The sequence below is a fragment of the Equus asinus genome, chromosome 21 (genome assembly GCF_041296235.1).
Source record: "Equus asinus isolate D_3611 breed Donkey chromosome 21, EquAss-T2T_v2, whole genome shotgun sequence".
Classification (NCBI taxonomy): Eukaryota; Metazoa; Chordata; class Mammalia; order Perissodactyla; family Equidae; genus Equus; species Equus asinus.
The window spans coordinates 25,868,530-25,886,250 of NC_091810.1; the positions used below are offsets into that span (position 1 = coordinate 25,868,530).

At 35.1% G+C, this 17,721-nt stretch overlaps 1 protein-coding gene across 1 annotated transcript in view; it reads right to left on the reverse strand.

Annotated features, from left to right (window-relative positions):
* The window catches only part of CNTN6 (contactin 6), a 295,600-nt gene that overhangs the window by 20,043 nt on the left and 257,836 nt on the right, over positions 1 to 17,721 (reverse strand). The window contains exons 13-17 of the mRNA XM_014843193.3: positions 11,829 to 12,004; positions 11,360 to 11,477; positions 10,581 to 10,739; positions 10,307 to 10,456; positions 5,090 to 5,160 (exon numbers count right to left, since the gene is read on the reverse strand). Of these exons, the coding sequence (XP_014698679.2) occupies positions 5,090 to 5,160; positions 10,307 to 10,456; positions 10,581 to 10,739; positions 11,360 to 11,477; positions 11,829 to 12,004 (674 nt within the window). The remainder of the gene's footprint in view (positions 1 to 5,089; positions 5,161 to 10,306; positions 10,457 to 10,580; positions 10,740 to 11,359; positions 11,478 to 11,828; positions 12,005 to 17,721) is intronic.

Consider the following 17,721-nt stretch of genomic DNA (forward strand, 5'->3'; position numbering starts at 1 on the left):
AGTAGAAAATTGGAAGTAAAGGAAATGGGAAGAACTGAGGACTGTTGGAGCTAGGGCTGGATTACCAGAGTAGCTGATGGCAGACTATGGTGCTCAGAACAGCGATGAATAATGTTTCAGTTCTTCATTTGACCTGCCTGCTTGGTTACTGAGACTTTTTCCCATGCTCATTACTTCCCATGTAGCTTTAAAATAAATCCCCATTAACCAAGATGACCTGAGCTGGTGTCTATTTCTTGCCATGTGGAACAGTCTAACAAATACAGACAGTGACGGGAGGAAGAAAAATATAGGTCCTGAAATCTGAGGAAAGGAAATGCTTCCTTGAATGAACATTTCTCTTTTACAGGGAGATCAGAATTAAATCAGTTAAGTTTGAGTGGTATGGAAGAGATTTCTGAGAATTTAAGCTATTTACTAGAGCATTTGATTTATTTTTGATGTTTCTCTGATGTCAGATTTAATCAAGATGTTTGGTTCATCTAAGAAAGTGGAGAGAGGACTTTTGTTTTTGTTAGTCAAGTACAATTAGTGTTTCTCATGGTGTTCCCTTCACAAAGATCTGAGTCCAATATGTTCAGTTTAGAGGGGAAAAAAAAGGAGACTTATTTAGGTTCTTACTCCTATTCTTTTCATATGGGCAGAGAGCCAAATGATGGAGAAATATATACAGCTATTTAAGATGGCCAGAAAGAGTTTTCTTTTTTAAGCACAGAAGTGGTCAGTAGAATAAGGAAATTCAGGGATTCTTCTAATAATGAAATCTATTAAAATTGATAAAGGCTGGTAATACAATTTTCAACCACAGTGTCTGTAACAACTAGATCTTTAGTATAGACCAAGAGTCAGCATACTATGGCCTTTGAACCAAATCTTGCCTGCAGCCTGGTTGTAAAAGTAAAGATTTTTGGGAACAAAGTCACATGTGTTTGTTTACATATGGTATATGATATATCACTTTTGAATGATAATGGCATGACGGAAAAGTTGTGAAAGAGACTATGAGACCCCACAAAGCTGAATATTTTCCATGGCTGGCCCTTTACATAAAAAATGTATCAATTCCCAGAATAGGCTTTTATCTCTTACTCTATAGTACTTTATCCTATACACCTAATTTGATAATCATATATATGAGATAGTCAACTCAAGCACCTCAAACTTGGAAGTATTTGAGAGTACGAATTATGATAAGATATGAATAAAGAAACCCTTAAAAAAGGAATTAGCAATTACCACATTCCAAAAGTCAGATATCATGTTTAGGTTATTGGAAACAAAACAAACCAAAACAAATAAACACAAAATAGAGATTACTGTGGCACTGGAGAAAACACAGGGAGGATGTTTCTTTCAGGCAGATTATACCACAGTGTGTTTACATGAGCAGCAATCTGGGATAACCAGTAAAGCTGTCACTTAGAAACCATAATGGTGGATTCTGACTGAATTTACAAAGGTCGTTGGATCCACATTAGTTTTGAAAGCCCAGAGGGTACTATTTCATCCATACTAGCAGTGACATTGGCCAGGAATAGTCTCTCTACCCTCGGGTTCTTTTTCAAAACATAGTTTAGACAAACTATGATGGTGCCTTTCCTGACCTCCTTCCAGGCTGGGTTAAGACTACCCTGTTCTGTTGGCCTCTGAGCATTCAGACTTTTGTAAAATGCGTTTTTGTACCCCCACTGCTTGCATCAGAGTAGCTACTCATTATTGTTCATTGAATTGATGGAGTTACTACATGCCTTCTGTTGGCTTGAACTAGTATGCATCTCCTCCTAAATACATATAACTTATTCCTTAAAGAAGTTTGAGCACTAGAAGAATTTGGCTCAGTAACTGTGTGTACGTGATGCCAAATGTGAATGAAATGGGAAATTGCATCCATTAATGGAGTTTCTGCAAGCATCTGCATATCTGATATCCCAAGGAAAAACACACAGAAGAAATGACTTTAATTTTTTTAAAATAGAGGTCAGCTTTCTGTAGAGGGCTAGCTAGTAAATATTTTAAGCATTGGGGGACATATGGTCTCATGCAACAGCATGACAGCAGCAATATGTAAAACATACAAGAATAGGTATGGCTATAGACAAATTTGTGTATTAAAACAAGCAGCAGGGCAGATTTGGTCCTTGCTTAAATGAAAAGGACACTATAAATCATGTAAAAATTTTTTTTTTGGTTATTCACATCATCTCTATTTAAAAATACTATACATAGGATTTCCCATCCCCCTCATATGTAGACTATGTACAAACAATTTTTTACCGACCTTTAGTAATTTCTGATCATGGAGGAGAAAAAATAAGGTATGAAGTCAGGCAAAACTCCCCATACACTATGATGGAAGGTTTATGTGGCCTTCAAAGAACATTGAAACCTAAACAGCCTACTCCCCAACACACGAAAGCAATTCACTTGTCGACTCACTTGAGAGTCAAGGCTACTGTGGGAAATGTGTTCAGAGGATTGGAATAATTTGATTAGCTTACTACTGAAGGCAGAAACACAGGGACTCTCGCCCTCCCTGAACCATGGCATCACATAAGGACAACTGGAATTCTAATTTAGAACAAAATAGAAGAGCATGGAGTGAGAGCCCTGTGACCAAATGCTACTTTGCCCACCACCTATATCACATTTCTGAGTCTCCATCCATTTTCTTATCTGAAAGAGGCATTATGCACCTCCAAGCATTGGGGTGAGGCCTGAATGACATGAAATGCCCACTGCAGCGCCTGAAGCCCTGTAAGTGCTCCACATGTGAAGCCCTCTCTCCCTCAGGCCTCTGAGAGTTCCATCTCTCTTAATACACATCTTTCCACCCAAAATGTACTTAGCCAGGTCACACTACATTCCAGGCACTGTGCGGGGCCCATAATGTCTACGTGAAACTAGACATCCAGAAGAAAGGAAGACTTTTATAACAGCTGAACCTGGTTTCTGGCTCTGTCATTTAGAACCTTGAGAAAACAATATCTCTGTGTCCCAATTTCCTCTCACATAAAGAGGATTTAATACTACTATACTCTCTATCTTTAATGGAATTTTGTGAGGAATAAAATGGGCCATATATATAAAAGGTCTTTTACTACTATAAAAGCATTTACAGATGCAGTGAATTACACTTATTCAACAACATGGTTTCTCAACTTCGGCATTATTGACGTGTTGGGCCAGATAATTCCTTATTGTGGCGGACAGTCCCGTGCATTGTATGATGTTTAGCAGCCTCCTGGCCTCTACCCAGATGCACCTCTCCCCTTAATTATAACCATTCAAACATGCCCTCAGACATTGTAAAATGTCTCCTGAGGGTTGAAATCATCCCCACCTTCCACTGAAAACAACTCTACTAGATATCAGCCTTGATGGTTTTTAATTCAAACATCCATGGCTATCATGTTCTTAGGTGCAATATTAAAATGTGGAAGGAAATAAATATTTTTGCAGTATGAAAGTTATCACCAAAATGTCAAAAATGCATACACTGGGCAATGAAATAGGGCAGGGCTCTTTTATCAGTTACAGCTGAGGCTCCAAGCTGATAACAAAGGCATGAAGTGCCATGCATTCCAAAGAGAGACATCAATCCATTAACATAAAGGGCTGCCTGGTAAAACTTAGCCTATCACCCACGACAAATGTACAGAAAGGGAGTGCTAGTTTGCTTAGGGAGAGATTAATTGGAAAATGTTTCTTTTGAGATAGTTATAGAAAAAGCTGTGCATTCCCACCCCTCCAGCAAAGGGAAGTAAAGGGATTCCTTCTTACCCATCACCTCACCAGGTGAAGAGGCTTCAGAAAGAACCGCACAGTATGTGTTCTCTGGAATTTGGGAGATGTAGGTTCTTTTAACAGACAAATTCCTAGAAACTTCTAAAGAGGAGAGAGATCTGGACAGCGTATGGTGGCAGAGCGAAGAGAGAGGCTAGGTGGGCATGCAGTGCACTCCCAGTAAACCTGGAGCAAAGGTGTGTGTTTGCTCAGGGCAAGTGTGGAACACCTGCAGGGATGCTGTCCATGAGCAGCCTTGGAGGGGACTCTATCCACAAAGACCACCTAGAGTAGGGAGAGAACCTCCACCAGAAGAGGCTGGACGTGGACCACAAGAGTTCGGGAACTGAGGAGATTTTCAGCAGCCAGTTGGGACTGCACCAAGGAATTGCCACTAGAAGTGTCAGTATGGGATCTTCTGGATGTCTCACTTCCTCCAACCAAAAAACAAAACAAAACAAAAATACAACTACCATATGAAATAGCCAGCATCTGATCATTTGCCATTCGTGGACTACACCCAAGTCCAATTACAAATGTACCAGCAATCAGGACCTTTTCTATCCCTTTCCTCTTCTCCCAACCACAATCTGCTACAACAGTGGAGAGGCTAGAGGTAAGCTAGTAAATGTGGAAGGAGACATTGAACAGCAGAATAGAGAAAAGGTAAGGAACTGACTGGTCAGTCTCTTTTACTCTCTAGAATTCCTAGGACAAGACAGGCCTGAGCTAGTGGACATGAGACACCTTACATTGGAGGAAAGTCTAAAGTTTATGATAATAAACTAGGCTGAAATTTTTAATAAGTACAAAAATGAGCTTATATGTTAACACTTAAGAATAATGACCATAAAAGCTATTCCATCCGCCTAAGCTTTCATCTAGATTCAGGGAAGAACAAGTTGGAAAGATTTAATGAGCAATGACAGGAAAAGAATTGTTTTCCCCTGCACTCTACTGAGCCTAACTCATGCACAATAGAATTCTTTCAGAAGTAATAAATAAAATAATTTCTAGTTCATCAAGTAATAATGAAAATGCTATTGATCCACCTTCAATAGACGTTGAAGTTTTTTTTCTTATATCTGGGAGAAAATTGTACTGAGTTAGTCATACTCTCTCACTCTAATGCAAATAAAAGTGTCTAATACCCCCTCTAAATAATGTATCATCGGGAGTCTTTCACATCACGTATTTTTATATATTCTCAATAGTGATTAAATAAATCTTCTTTTTGTTTTTCAGGATTCTTCCTGGGCAGCTAAATCTTTTTCCTTCAAAATGACTCAGTTGGACAGAAAATTACCTCCCACGTAATGACGAGTTCAGACCGACTTCCTCCACCTCCATTGATGTTTGTTGGTGCCACGACCGGGACTAAAAGCAACCAAAAGAAATGTGGGATAGCAATTATTAAAGTACGTTTTCATCAGGAAGAATTTTGTTTTTGAATTCCACCTTTCAAAAATCTCACGCAGGTACATTGTGAGAGAGTCTTGCATTTTTAATGAACACAAATTATGTTTACACATATCCAAATTTCCAAGAGAGGACACAGTTGTGTTTGATACATGAGCACCCTGGCTCCAAAATTAATTAAAAATCGAGTAACATCGTGTATTTGACATTATTATGCATCATCTACTAATTGGCAAAATGATGTTCCATTCAGATGGTAACAGTGACACTGCTGATTTAGTGCCTAATTATACAGTTGTGCTGTAAACAAGTTATTGAGGCGGTATATTAATTAATTCTTTTTTTTCAATAAACAAACTAAAATAATTTTCCTTTTTTTAGTCATCAGGATATTTTAACATTTAAAAATAAATTCTTCAAAAATATATAAATAACTTCTCCTTTTATAATTCTGTGTTTGATTCTTAAATCTTTCAGTACAGAACAAGACAGACTTTTCCTCTGAATTTTTTCTCACAAAGTAAGATGTTCTCCTTTCAAGGATGTGATCGAGGGGACTCCCTGTGTTTAACTCTAAGACTCTAAGGCTCTGTGATAGTATGTTCCAGACACTGAGCATTTTTATGAATTAGAAAAAAAATGTGTATTGAGTATATTCTCTATGCTGTATATTATATCCCCATGACTTATTTTGTAACTAGAAGTTTGTACCCCTTAATCCCCTACACTTATTTTGCCCACTCCCCCATTCCTCTCCCCTCTGGTATCCAGTAGTTCGTTTCTTGTATCTATGAGTCTGTTTCTGTTTAGTTTTATTTGTTCATTTGTTTTGTTTTTTAGATTCCACATATAAATGAAACCATACAGTATTTGTCTTTGTCTGACATCTCCCTTAGCTTAACACCCTCTAGATCCACCCACGTTGTTGCAAATGTCATAAGATTTCATCAATTTTTAGGGCTGAGTAATATTCAATTATATATATATATATATAGCATGTCTTCTTTCTTGATTCATCTATTGATGGACACTTGGGTTGTTCTGTATCTTGTTTATTGTAAATAATGCTGCAATGAACATAGGGGTGTATCTCTTCAAATTAGTGTTTTTGTATTCTTTGGATAAATATCCGGAAGAAGAATTTCTGGATCATATGACAGTTCTATTTTTAATTTTTTGAGGAAACTCCACACTGTTTTCCATACAGGTTGCATCAACTTACATTCCACCAACAGTGTATGAGAGTTCCCTTTTCTCCATATCCTCATCAACACTTGTTTTTTGTGCTCTTTTTGATGATAACCAGTCTGACAGGTGTGAGGTGGCATCTCATTGTGGTTTTTATTTGCATTTCCCTCATGATTAGTGATGTTGAGCATGTTTTCATGTGCCTGTTGACCATGTGTATGTCTTCTTTGGAAAAATGTCTACTGAAGTCTCCTGATTATTTTTTAAGCAGGTTGTTTGGGGCTTTCTTTTTTTTTTTTTGATATTAAGTTGTGTGAGTTCTTTATGTATTTTGGATATTAACCCCTTATCAGATATGTGATTAGCACATATCTTCTATTCCGCAGATTACCTTTTTGTTTTATTGATGGCTTCCTTCACTCTGCGAAAGCTTTTTACTTTGATGTAATCCTATTTGTTTATTCTCACTTTTGTTTCCCTTGCCCAAGGAGATTGATCCAAAAAAATGTTGCTAAGACTGATGTCAAAGAGATGACTGCCAATGTTTTCTTCTAGGATTTTTATGGTTTCAGGTCTTACATTCAAGCCTTTAATCCATTTTGAGTATATTTTTGCATAGGTGTAAGATAGCGCTTCAGTTTCATTCTTTTACGTGTAGCTGTCTAGTTTCCCAGCATCATTTATTGAAGAGATTGTCTTTTCCCCAGTGTGTATTCTCGTCTCCTTTGTCATAGATTAATTGATCATGTATGCACGCATTTATTTCTGGACTCTCTATTCTATTCCATTGATCTATGTGTCTGTTTTCATGCCAGTACCACACTGCTTTGACTACTATAACTTTGTGCTATAGTTTGAAATCAGGGATTGTGATACCTCCAGCTTTGTTCTTTTTTCTCAAGATTGCTTTGGTTATTCAAGGTCTTTTGTGGTTCCATACAAATTTTAGGATTCTTTGTTCTAGTTCTGTAAGAAATGCCATAGGTATTTTGATAGAGATTGCAATGCATCTGTAGGCTGATAGGATGGACATTTTAACACTGTTAATTCTTCCAATCCATGACCACAGTATATCTTTCCATTCATTTGTGTTGTCTTCAGTTTCTTTCATCAATGTCTTATAGTTTTCAGAGTATAGGTCTTTCACTTCCTTGGTTAAATTTATTCCTAGGTATGTTATCCTTTTTGATGCAATTGTAAATGGGATTTCTCTTTCTGATAACTTGTTATTAGTGTATAGAAATGCAATCAATTTCTGTATATTAATTCTGTATTCTGCAACTTTACTGAATTTGTTTGTTGGTTCTAATAGTGCTTTGGTAGAGTCTTTAGGGTTTTCTATATATGGTAGCATATCATCTGCAAGTAGGGACAGTTTTACTTCTTCCTTTCCTATTTGGATGCCTTTTATTTCTTTATCTTGTCTAATTGCTGTGGCTAGGACTTCCAACACCATGTTGCATAAAAGTGACAAGAGTGGCCATCCCTGTCTTGTTTATGATCTTAGAGAAAAAGCTTTCAGCTTTTTACCATTGAGTATAATGTTAGTTGTGGATTTTATTTGTCATATATGGCCTTTATTATATTGAGGTAAATTCATTCTAGTCCACTTTGTTGAGAATTTTTATAAAGGGATGTTGAATTTTGCCAAATGCTTTTTCTACATCTGTTGAGATGATCATATGATTTTTATCATTCATTTTGTTAATATGGTATATGATGTTGATTGATTTGCCATGTTGAACTATCCTTGTATCCCTGGAATTTATCCCACCTGATTATAGTATATGACCCTTTAAACGTATTATTGAATTTGGTTTGCTAATATTTTGTTGAGGATTTTTGCCTCCATGTTTATAGGTATATTGGCCTGTAATTTTCTTTTTTTGTGATGTCTTTGTCTGGTTTTGGTATTAGGGTAACACTGGCCTTGTAAAATGAGTTGGAAGTGTTCCTTCCTCTTTAATTTTCTGGAATAAGTTGAGAAGGATAAGTATTAACTCCTCTTTAAATGTTTGGTACACTTCATCTGTGAAACTCTCTAGTCCTGGACTTTTGTTTTTGGGGAGATTTTAAATTACTGTTAAATTTCATTACTTGTATTCACTCTACTCAGATTTTCTGTTTCTTTGTGATTCAGTCTTGACAGATTGTGTGTATCTAGGAGTTTATCAATTTCTTATAGGTTTTCCAAGCTTTTGGTATATAATTATTCATAGTAGTCTTATGATCGTTTGTATTTCTGTGGTATCAGTTGTAACTTCTCCTCTTTCATTTCTGATTTTATTTGTTTAAGCTCTCTCTTTTTTTCTTGTTAAGTCTGGCTAACACTTTATAAATTTGGTTTATTTTTTCAAAGAACTAGCTTTTAGTTTCATTGGTATTTTCTATGGTATTGGGATGATTAAATATCTTAGATATATAAGGAAATTATTTTGTTATATATAATTATTCTTTGCAAAGTTTCCAATATTCTGGGTAATAAATTTCCTTCTTTTATTTAATTTTCAAATGAACTATACTAAACTATACTATACTATAAACTATACTATACTTCCTATATTAGGAAGAATTGTCTTTTATGATACAAAAAAAAAAAAGACACCCTTCAGTATGATTTGGAGCCTCAGGAAAATGATTATAAATACCAAGTCTCATTATGCTACTGAAACAAGCGTATCAATGGCCAACAGAAGGTGACGTATAAACTTTACTGTAAAACCTTTAGTGTTAGAGTCAGCTCTTCCCAAAGCTACCATAATATAAATTAGCTGTAAACAAATAACCTGAAATTAAAGCTCATATTCAGCATCATGGACCACACTTGGAGATTCTCATCCAGTTGGTGTATGGTAGGGCCTGGGAATTTCTATATTTACACATACACCAATCTCTTGCTCATTTAGGTTAAGATCAACTTTTATGGAGAATGCTGGTGCACAAGTCTACAAGTCTCGGTTCAATCCTTGCTCCATCTGAAACAATCAGGTAACATTCCGGTCTTCCATTTTCTTCTCTGTAAAAAGAAGGACTCCCGTCTCAGCTGTAACTTCTAGAATGATTTAATTTAAGATATTGCTGTCCAATATGTTATTTTTCCAGCCCAAATCCTATGATAAAAATACTAACATTATCTTTAGTTTAAAGAAATATTTATTGACATTTGACAGTTTTGCACACAGTTACTGAAGGAGTTTGAATATGTTAAACTAAGCCTGCAACGACAATGATCCTTCATTTAAGTGGCTGAAAAAGAGTGTGAACTTTGTGAGCCACATGGAGTGAGAAAATCAAATGTCACATGGATGTGAAAGTTCCCGAGTGGAACAAAGAGGATCCATCGAAAAGAGCTTAAGAAGGTGTGATTTCTGAGCCAGGTTTCACTTGTATTCTGCTGTTCAATGAACCAATTGATGTTTAATTAGTGCTTCTGTTAAATGAGTTTAGGATTTACCTCATTTGCATGGGGAAGAATTTATACTATTGCTCAATGAAGCTGCAGCTAGGTCAGAGTTGAGAAAAAGATGGAAATATATGGCTGACTGCACCAACAGAGTCTCAATTCTTGGCTACAACATGTTAATGAAACAAGCAGTAATTAATTTGCATCTACAAATCTACAGATTCTCTATTGGATTTTGTCTAGAAAATAGATAAGATGAGAGGACAGCTTCTGAAAAACTCTTATTTTTGACGTGCCTGCTTAACTATAATCATCTCTTATTGAACACACTATTCAGGAGAAAATGCACCTCACTTTGAGCACATAAAAAGTGAAAATGAGAGCCATTTGTTTACTGCCTCTGATTTTGGGACAAAAATGCTACAAGATCCATAAAAATACTTCTTATTTGTTTTCTTTAAGAATTATACCATAAAGGATCTTCCACGTTTGTAGAAGACATTGATCTCTTACCTGATGCTTTGGTTCTTAACAATTCTGATGGTTTACTTGGTTCTCCAATCCCAATGCTGTTCCCAGCAACAACACGAAATTCATATTCGACCCAAGGACTCAAACCAACCACTGTTGCATTGTATGTCTTACCGTTGAGAATTTCTGGAACTAAAGAGAAGAGGACACTTCAGGCACCTAAATTGGCAGTAGCTAAAATTAATCAATCAAGAAAGCAATCAAAGAAATACATCATCTGTTTTAAAAAATTATGCAAAATATTTATGTCACATACCTGTAGAAACAGCTTGCCAACCCACAGAAAATGGTGTCCGAGCTTGAACCGTAAATATTTGAATGGGACTGTTATTATCTGAACCTGGTCTCCAGCTTAGTTGAGAAGTAGTACTGGAGATATGTTCCACTCTCACATCATCAGGGGGACCTGGGGGACCTTGAAAAATACGTTTTATGATGACTATATTAGAAATTATTAAATGCATTGACGTGGGACACAGGTAGGTTGTTTTTGCCTATTATGCTTAGAAAATAAAATATTGAGCATAACGTATTTGTAGCACTTTTGAGATAAAGTTCTATTAATTCAGCTTACATAGTGAGAGATTAATTTAGAAATGTTTCCTTTGCCAGTGATGGGATGGTTAAATATTATTTGATAGGGAGCTAATCTAAAAAATTGAGACTCACTCTCATCCGTTCCTCTTACAAAAGCTAACGTAGGTAAACGTAACCAATACGGAGAACTACAGAAACATGTGACTTTGACCCTGCTCTGACAAGAATGGTTTATTATAAATAGAGGCATGTCTAAGTTTTAGGGACTGACACTGCTGGCTGAGGCTGACCGTTCCTTAGAAATAGACACAACCTATTCAATTTAATATCCATATCCATACGACCCATACCCTGGAGTCTTGAAGTTTAGAAAATAAAAAATCTATTTATCTCATCTCTTTATCATAATGTGGTTACACAAAGATCTACCATTTACATATTCACATTTTTGACTGTGAATAAACAATGTGCTCATTTATTTTCACCATTTATGCTTACCTCTAACAATGATATCAGCCACAGCAGATAAACTGTCTAGAGTTGTTTTTACCGTGCATAGATATTTTCCAGAATGATTTAACTGAATATTCCTTATCATCAAATCCCCAACAGATTCCTGCATATAGAAAGGGAAAAAAGGGATGAAAACATAGTTATAGCTAGCAGGTCCTATTTTTTTACGACTGGATAAATACTCAATGTGAAACAGTTCTGAAATTAGGAGATACACTAGTATCATTGTAGTTTCTCATATTTGATCTCTTTTATTATTCCCTTTATGATAAATGCATCTGGAACACAAACATTTCTACGAAAAACATAAAACAAAATAAAAACAGATGCAGCTTCATAAACACACAGTGATTATCCATGCAAATAAAGATGGGGAGAAGAATTATGAAAGATGTTGATTTATGCAAAAGACTTGATTCATTTTATTAAGCACTTAAAAATTTCAGCAACTTACTCCTCCAATCCTTTCAAAATGAGCCACTCCTTTTTTTAAGTCTATGACATCTCCATTGAAAGACCACACAAATACAACTTCAATGGAGGGGTCATGGGACACCTGGCATGGTAGCACTATACTCTCGCCAACTGTAACATCCATTTTGGAAGGTGGAATGGTAATAACAGTCCTCTCTGTTGAGAAAAAATATTATTATTACAAAAACTTATAAAATACTGGTATATGGCTATAAAACACATACTTTGAATGGTTTTGTAATTGTTTGAAGTTGTATAAATACCACCTGGAGTTCTACTATATTTAATATGAAAAATTTTATTCCCTTTTTTCAAATATTTCTGCATTAATTAGTGTAGCTTATTACTTGTGATAAAATTAAAGACAATTTTATTCATTCTTTATATAAAAATAGTTTATAAAAACTGTAAACCTCAAAAGACAATATTCTATACATAGAGAATATACCACATCATTTTTATTTTAAAATTCCAGCCAAACCATTACAGTTCATACACAGGTTATAGCTCTAAATAGTTTATGCTATTTTCATACACTATGAGACAAATTATGTTTCTAAGATCATAACTATGGTAGTTTATGTAGAGATTTATATCATAAGCTTATATTTATGTGTGAATGCAAGATATTTATGCTATGTCTGACATAGTGGTGATAACAATTTTCCGTTTTAGCTAAAGGTGCAACATGAACAGGAGAAAAGTACATTTTTCCTTTTTCATGCTGGTTTTGCAATGTTAGGATATATATCTATCATAAAAACCCTTCTATAGAAATATCAGTCTCGATGTCAAACTTCATTCTACAAGTCCTAGCATTTCATTGATCAAACTTTCTAAGGGAAATTCCAGATGTCTTCCAGTTGGACTCAAGAATCCTCTATTTTTCTGATTAAAGGAGACTCATGGTGGTAGATCATTTTTAACTACTTTTTTAACAATAAAATAAACAGTTTCAATTTTAGAGTGCTAAGAATTGACCAAAACGGCAATTCAGCAACCATAAAAAACCCTTGGACATACATTGAATTTAGATATGCATTAACTGAAATAAACACATTTCAAGGAATTTACATTTAAGAATTACTGGTCTGGGTAAATTATAGTGAAAAAGTATCGTACATAAAGAAATTTCAAAACAGTGAAATTTTGTACGTAGACAAGTTTCAAACAGTGAAATGAGCCAAAGAAAACAAATATGAAAATACTAATTTGAAAAGATATATGCGCCCCTATGTTCATTGCAATATTATTTACAATAGCCAAGATATGGACAGAATCTGAAACTCCATCAGTAGATGAATGGGTAAAGAAGACATATATACATATATGTGTGTGTGTGTGTATACATATATATACACATATATATATACACGTATATATATCTATATATACAATACAATATTTTTAAAGCAAAATGCTTTATATTGAACACCTTTTGTTTTAGGTGTACAGCATAGTGATTCGACATTTATATACATTATGAAATGATCACTTTGATGAGACTAATGACCATCTATTATCCTACAAAGTTATTACAATATTGTTGACTATATTCCCTACGCTGAACATTACATCCTCATGACATTTATTTTATGACTGGAAGTTTGTACCTCTTAATCCTGTTGTTATTGTTTTTTATTGAAGTACAGTTGACATACAATATTATAAGATGTAATAGGGTAATAGTGACACATGAATAACAACATAAACTTACAAACTGCAAAAAAATATATTTTTGGTGTCAATTTTATATAATACATTAAATAATATTTTATTAAAGTTATATCTTGATTGTAAGATATATGCGCCCCTATGTTCATTTGCAATATTATTCACAATAGCCAAGATATGGACAGAATCTAAAACTCCGTCGGTAGAAATATGTGTATTATATTTTATAATGTTTCTGCAAATTTATTTGTTAGATTATTGGAATTTATGTTTTAAGCAACTTCATTTTCAGTTGATGTAACTGACATCAGTCACTCATGGCAAATTCAAAATCACAAATACGTTTTGATAATGTTGGACCTTGCAAAGGATCTTTCTGCTAGTACAACTGTTGAATTGTTAAGGGTATTTTATAGGTTGTGGCAACATTGGAATAAATTTCTGATACATTATTTTGAAATACGTGTTTTGGAACATCCAGAGCTGATGGTTCTCATGGAACAATTTTTTTCTAAAAAGATTTAACTCTTCCCACAAATCAATTTTGTGTAAGTCTGAACTAAATTTTAAACGTAAATTTAGACAATGGAAATGTAATGTTCTTCTGACATATCCTGCAACTTGTGGAGCTTGTATGGGAAACTGAAAGTGGCTTAATGATTTCTGTATAATACAAAATGCCTCTTTATACATTCTATTGCAGTATCTTCAATTACAAGGAAACACTCATTAACATTTAGTTCACCTGCAGCTTCACATGAAGATAGTGTTTTTTTTCATTGAATGGAATAATCTTTAAATTTAATTTCTATTTTTAAGCCTCTGGATATTAGCCTTGCAATGTTGCACAAATTTTCAAAACCATGTATACTAAACTCTTTGAAGAATTAGAATAACTCTGTGATATGCCTTATTATGGATGCCACGTGTAGGCTTTTATTTCGTAATACTCTAAGGCAAAGTTTACCACCTGAGCATTGACAATTCCTGTCCTGGTGCCAAGGCTGAAGAGCTAATATTTCTGCAAATGTCACATGGACATCCTGTGGGGACAGATGGACAAGCTGACCTCTCACATTGGGTTCAGGCACTGACTGTTTTCTGAATCTCTTGTTCTCCTGTAGCCCTTGCTGCCACCCACTGAAGTTTCTGCGGCTGCTGCCACCATCAGTTCCACCGATCTGGCCCAAGGTCTTGATGTGCCCACCTCCTGAGGGCCTCAGCACTCTTGATTGCCACAAGGCATATGGGCGTACATGGTACCAACAGCTATACATGAACACCACCTGCTTAGTGCACAGGCCTAAGCCCGTGTGTACATGGGCTGCTGCTGCTGAGCCATAAATGTGTGCGTGTGCTGCCACCCAGCTCATGCACAGGCTCCACTGTCCCAATAGATTTCACTTACAAAACACTAGTTCAGAGACAAAATAATTACGAATTTAAGACAGTGAGAGCAGAGGATAAGACCAAACGTGGGGCATTTCTCAAGACAGGATACTGTGCAACTGGGTTGCTCACCAATGGAATGAGTCCTGGATGCTACATTGAGAAATGTAGGGGGTTTTTGCTGAAGGAAAATGGCAAGCTTTGGAAGTGTGAAGCAGAGGGAATGTTATAAAGACATACCAGTATCTGTAGGGTGAAAAAACTGATTATATTTAAAAAGAAGTAGCTTCTACGTGGGCAGACTTGTTATCCAAAAAATGAGGGATGCATGATAATCTGAGCATAGCTCCCACTGTGAGTACCCTTCTGTGTGGGTGTGGGGTACATGGACAAGAATACTTATAACTACTGTATCCTCTTCCCACACTACATGCAGAACTGTCCTAATCCTGTGTAGGTGGCTCTCTAACTGCCACAAGGCTGCGATTGCTACACTAAAGAATTCACTTTTACAACCACGCACAGCTCCAGCCTGGAACTCTGAATACCCCACTGAGACAAAATCACACTTACAGAGAAAGGGAGAGTTGTTCTTGAGCAGCAGAAACATACAAAATCTATGATGTTATTTTAGGGCAAGAACGAGGACTAGTCTTGTCCATTAACAAGTTCAGATTCCTCTTTTGTATACACTTTAACTTAAGAAACTCATATGAGAGAGGTTTTTTTCACGCCACTCCAATTCCTCTGAGGGAGTGGAGGGATGTATGTACAGGAACCTCGTCAATCCCTTCCTAGGAGCGTGTATATACCAGTAGAGTAGGTGCAATAACATGAGGCTCAGCATTAACACTGAAACACTTCTTAGTATTTATGGATACATGAGGTCATTAGGGCCTGAATTATAACAAATTATAAAGGCAGAAATTTGACCATGCTAGACTCTATCATTTGTCAAAACTTGAAATTATTTAAGCCTCTTTCTCTGAAACTAAATAGAGGAAGAGTTACTCCTTTTCATTTCTTATAATTTTATTCTCCTTGCATATGCCTTATGCATTTGTAGAAATTCTAGCCCAATAGTTAAAAAATTTTAGCATGAATTTCCTGGAGAACATTTTCAAATGTGAATTGTTCTGCTTCCACCAGAAATACCGAGTTAGTAGGTCTGTATGGTGAAGCTAGAACATGGATTTTTAACAGATTGCTTCTTCAGTTGATTTTGATGTAGTCAGTCCAGGACCACGTCTTAGGAAATACTGCTTCAGGTTTTGAAATTTGAACCTGAAATTTCTATGTAAGAAAAATCCAAGCTATGAAAAATATATTGTCAGAAAATCTCTAATGCTTAGAATCAGTAAAATGTTATGGCTAGTAATGCTTCAAAAAAATAAAGATGGACTTCCAAAGTTATTTAACTGTAATTAATTATGTATACTATATCTACTTTTGGAGTTGCATAGTACATTTTAGTATATTAAAAGCTCTGAGAATTCCTGGATTAAAGAAACTTTTTAAAGTTTATTCAATTCTAGACTTCCTACACTTAAGAGATAGGGAACATATCCATGTAGTAAAATCAACTTTTAACGAATATTAAATAATAATAAAACAAAAATCCATTTTTAATCCATGTAATACCTCTTAATACAGCTTGGAATATAAGGGATTCTGAGAAACAATGTTTGGAAATACGACTTTGACGGTTCAAGAGGATCAGCACACAAACACACATGCACATATATGTGTGTCTGTTTTTATTCAAAATACATGCACATATGTAAATACATATTTATGAGAAAATCACATAAATTTGACCTCTAAATAATTTAGAAATGTTAATTTTTAAGATAAGAAAAGTGGTTTTATTGTTGTCTTAAAAACTGATTCCCTTATAATTTAAAGACACATTCTGAAATAATTACAGAAGAAATTATGATATTTGTGATTTGCCTCTAGATATTTGGGGTGGGTGTTGGGGAAGTAGGTGACAATATGGATGAAACAAAGTTGAATATGAACTGATGATTATCAACCCTAACCAATGAGTACTCGGGAGTTCCTTATACTATTTTCTCTACTTTTCTGTGTGTTTGTGATTTTCAATGATAATAAAAGAAAGACAGAAGGAAAATGATGGGGTAGTGAATATTTATCTACAGAATAGGGAGGGCTCTTTCCCATTCAGGTTATAAAATGATGAGGACTGACTAGTTTTTGAAGATTATCCTAAATATGAATGACAAACGTTCACGAAGAGTTCATAAAATTACAGAATTTTAGTATTTGTCATTTTCAATCTATTTCAGGGAGATACAAATCATATGAAAACAGCTTGATCTAAGAATGCTACTCTTAAGAAGTAGAAAGGAAAAGTTTAATAAAATATATAATGCTTTGGATGAGTACTCTTATTCAAAATCACTTTGTCTTAAAGGCAATGATGTTTCCAGAACACATCTTTAGGTACAAAGCACCTTAGGAGATGTGAAAATTAGTATCAAAACTTTTTTCAGTATTATTTAGCATGATTTCTTTAAACACAAGTGGAATTTGTTCCTTCTATCAAAGGTGAGACACACTATTACATGACAAGATCCCTAACTACATTTTTAGAAGTCAGGAGATGGCAATCCAATGTATAATTGGTCTTTCCTGACTATTTAGAAAATATTATTTTGATCACTTTTTGTTTGTTTATTTCTTTTGTACCTTCAACTCTCCATCTGTGATAATCTTTCAGTGTCACTCTTCAGAATAATAAGTGCTCAGGTGTTTCTGAAATTATCGACTCATCTCAAAAGATGGAC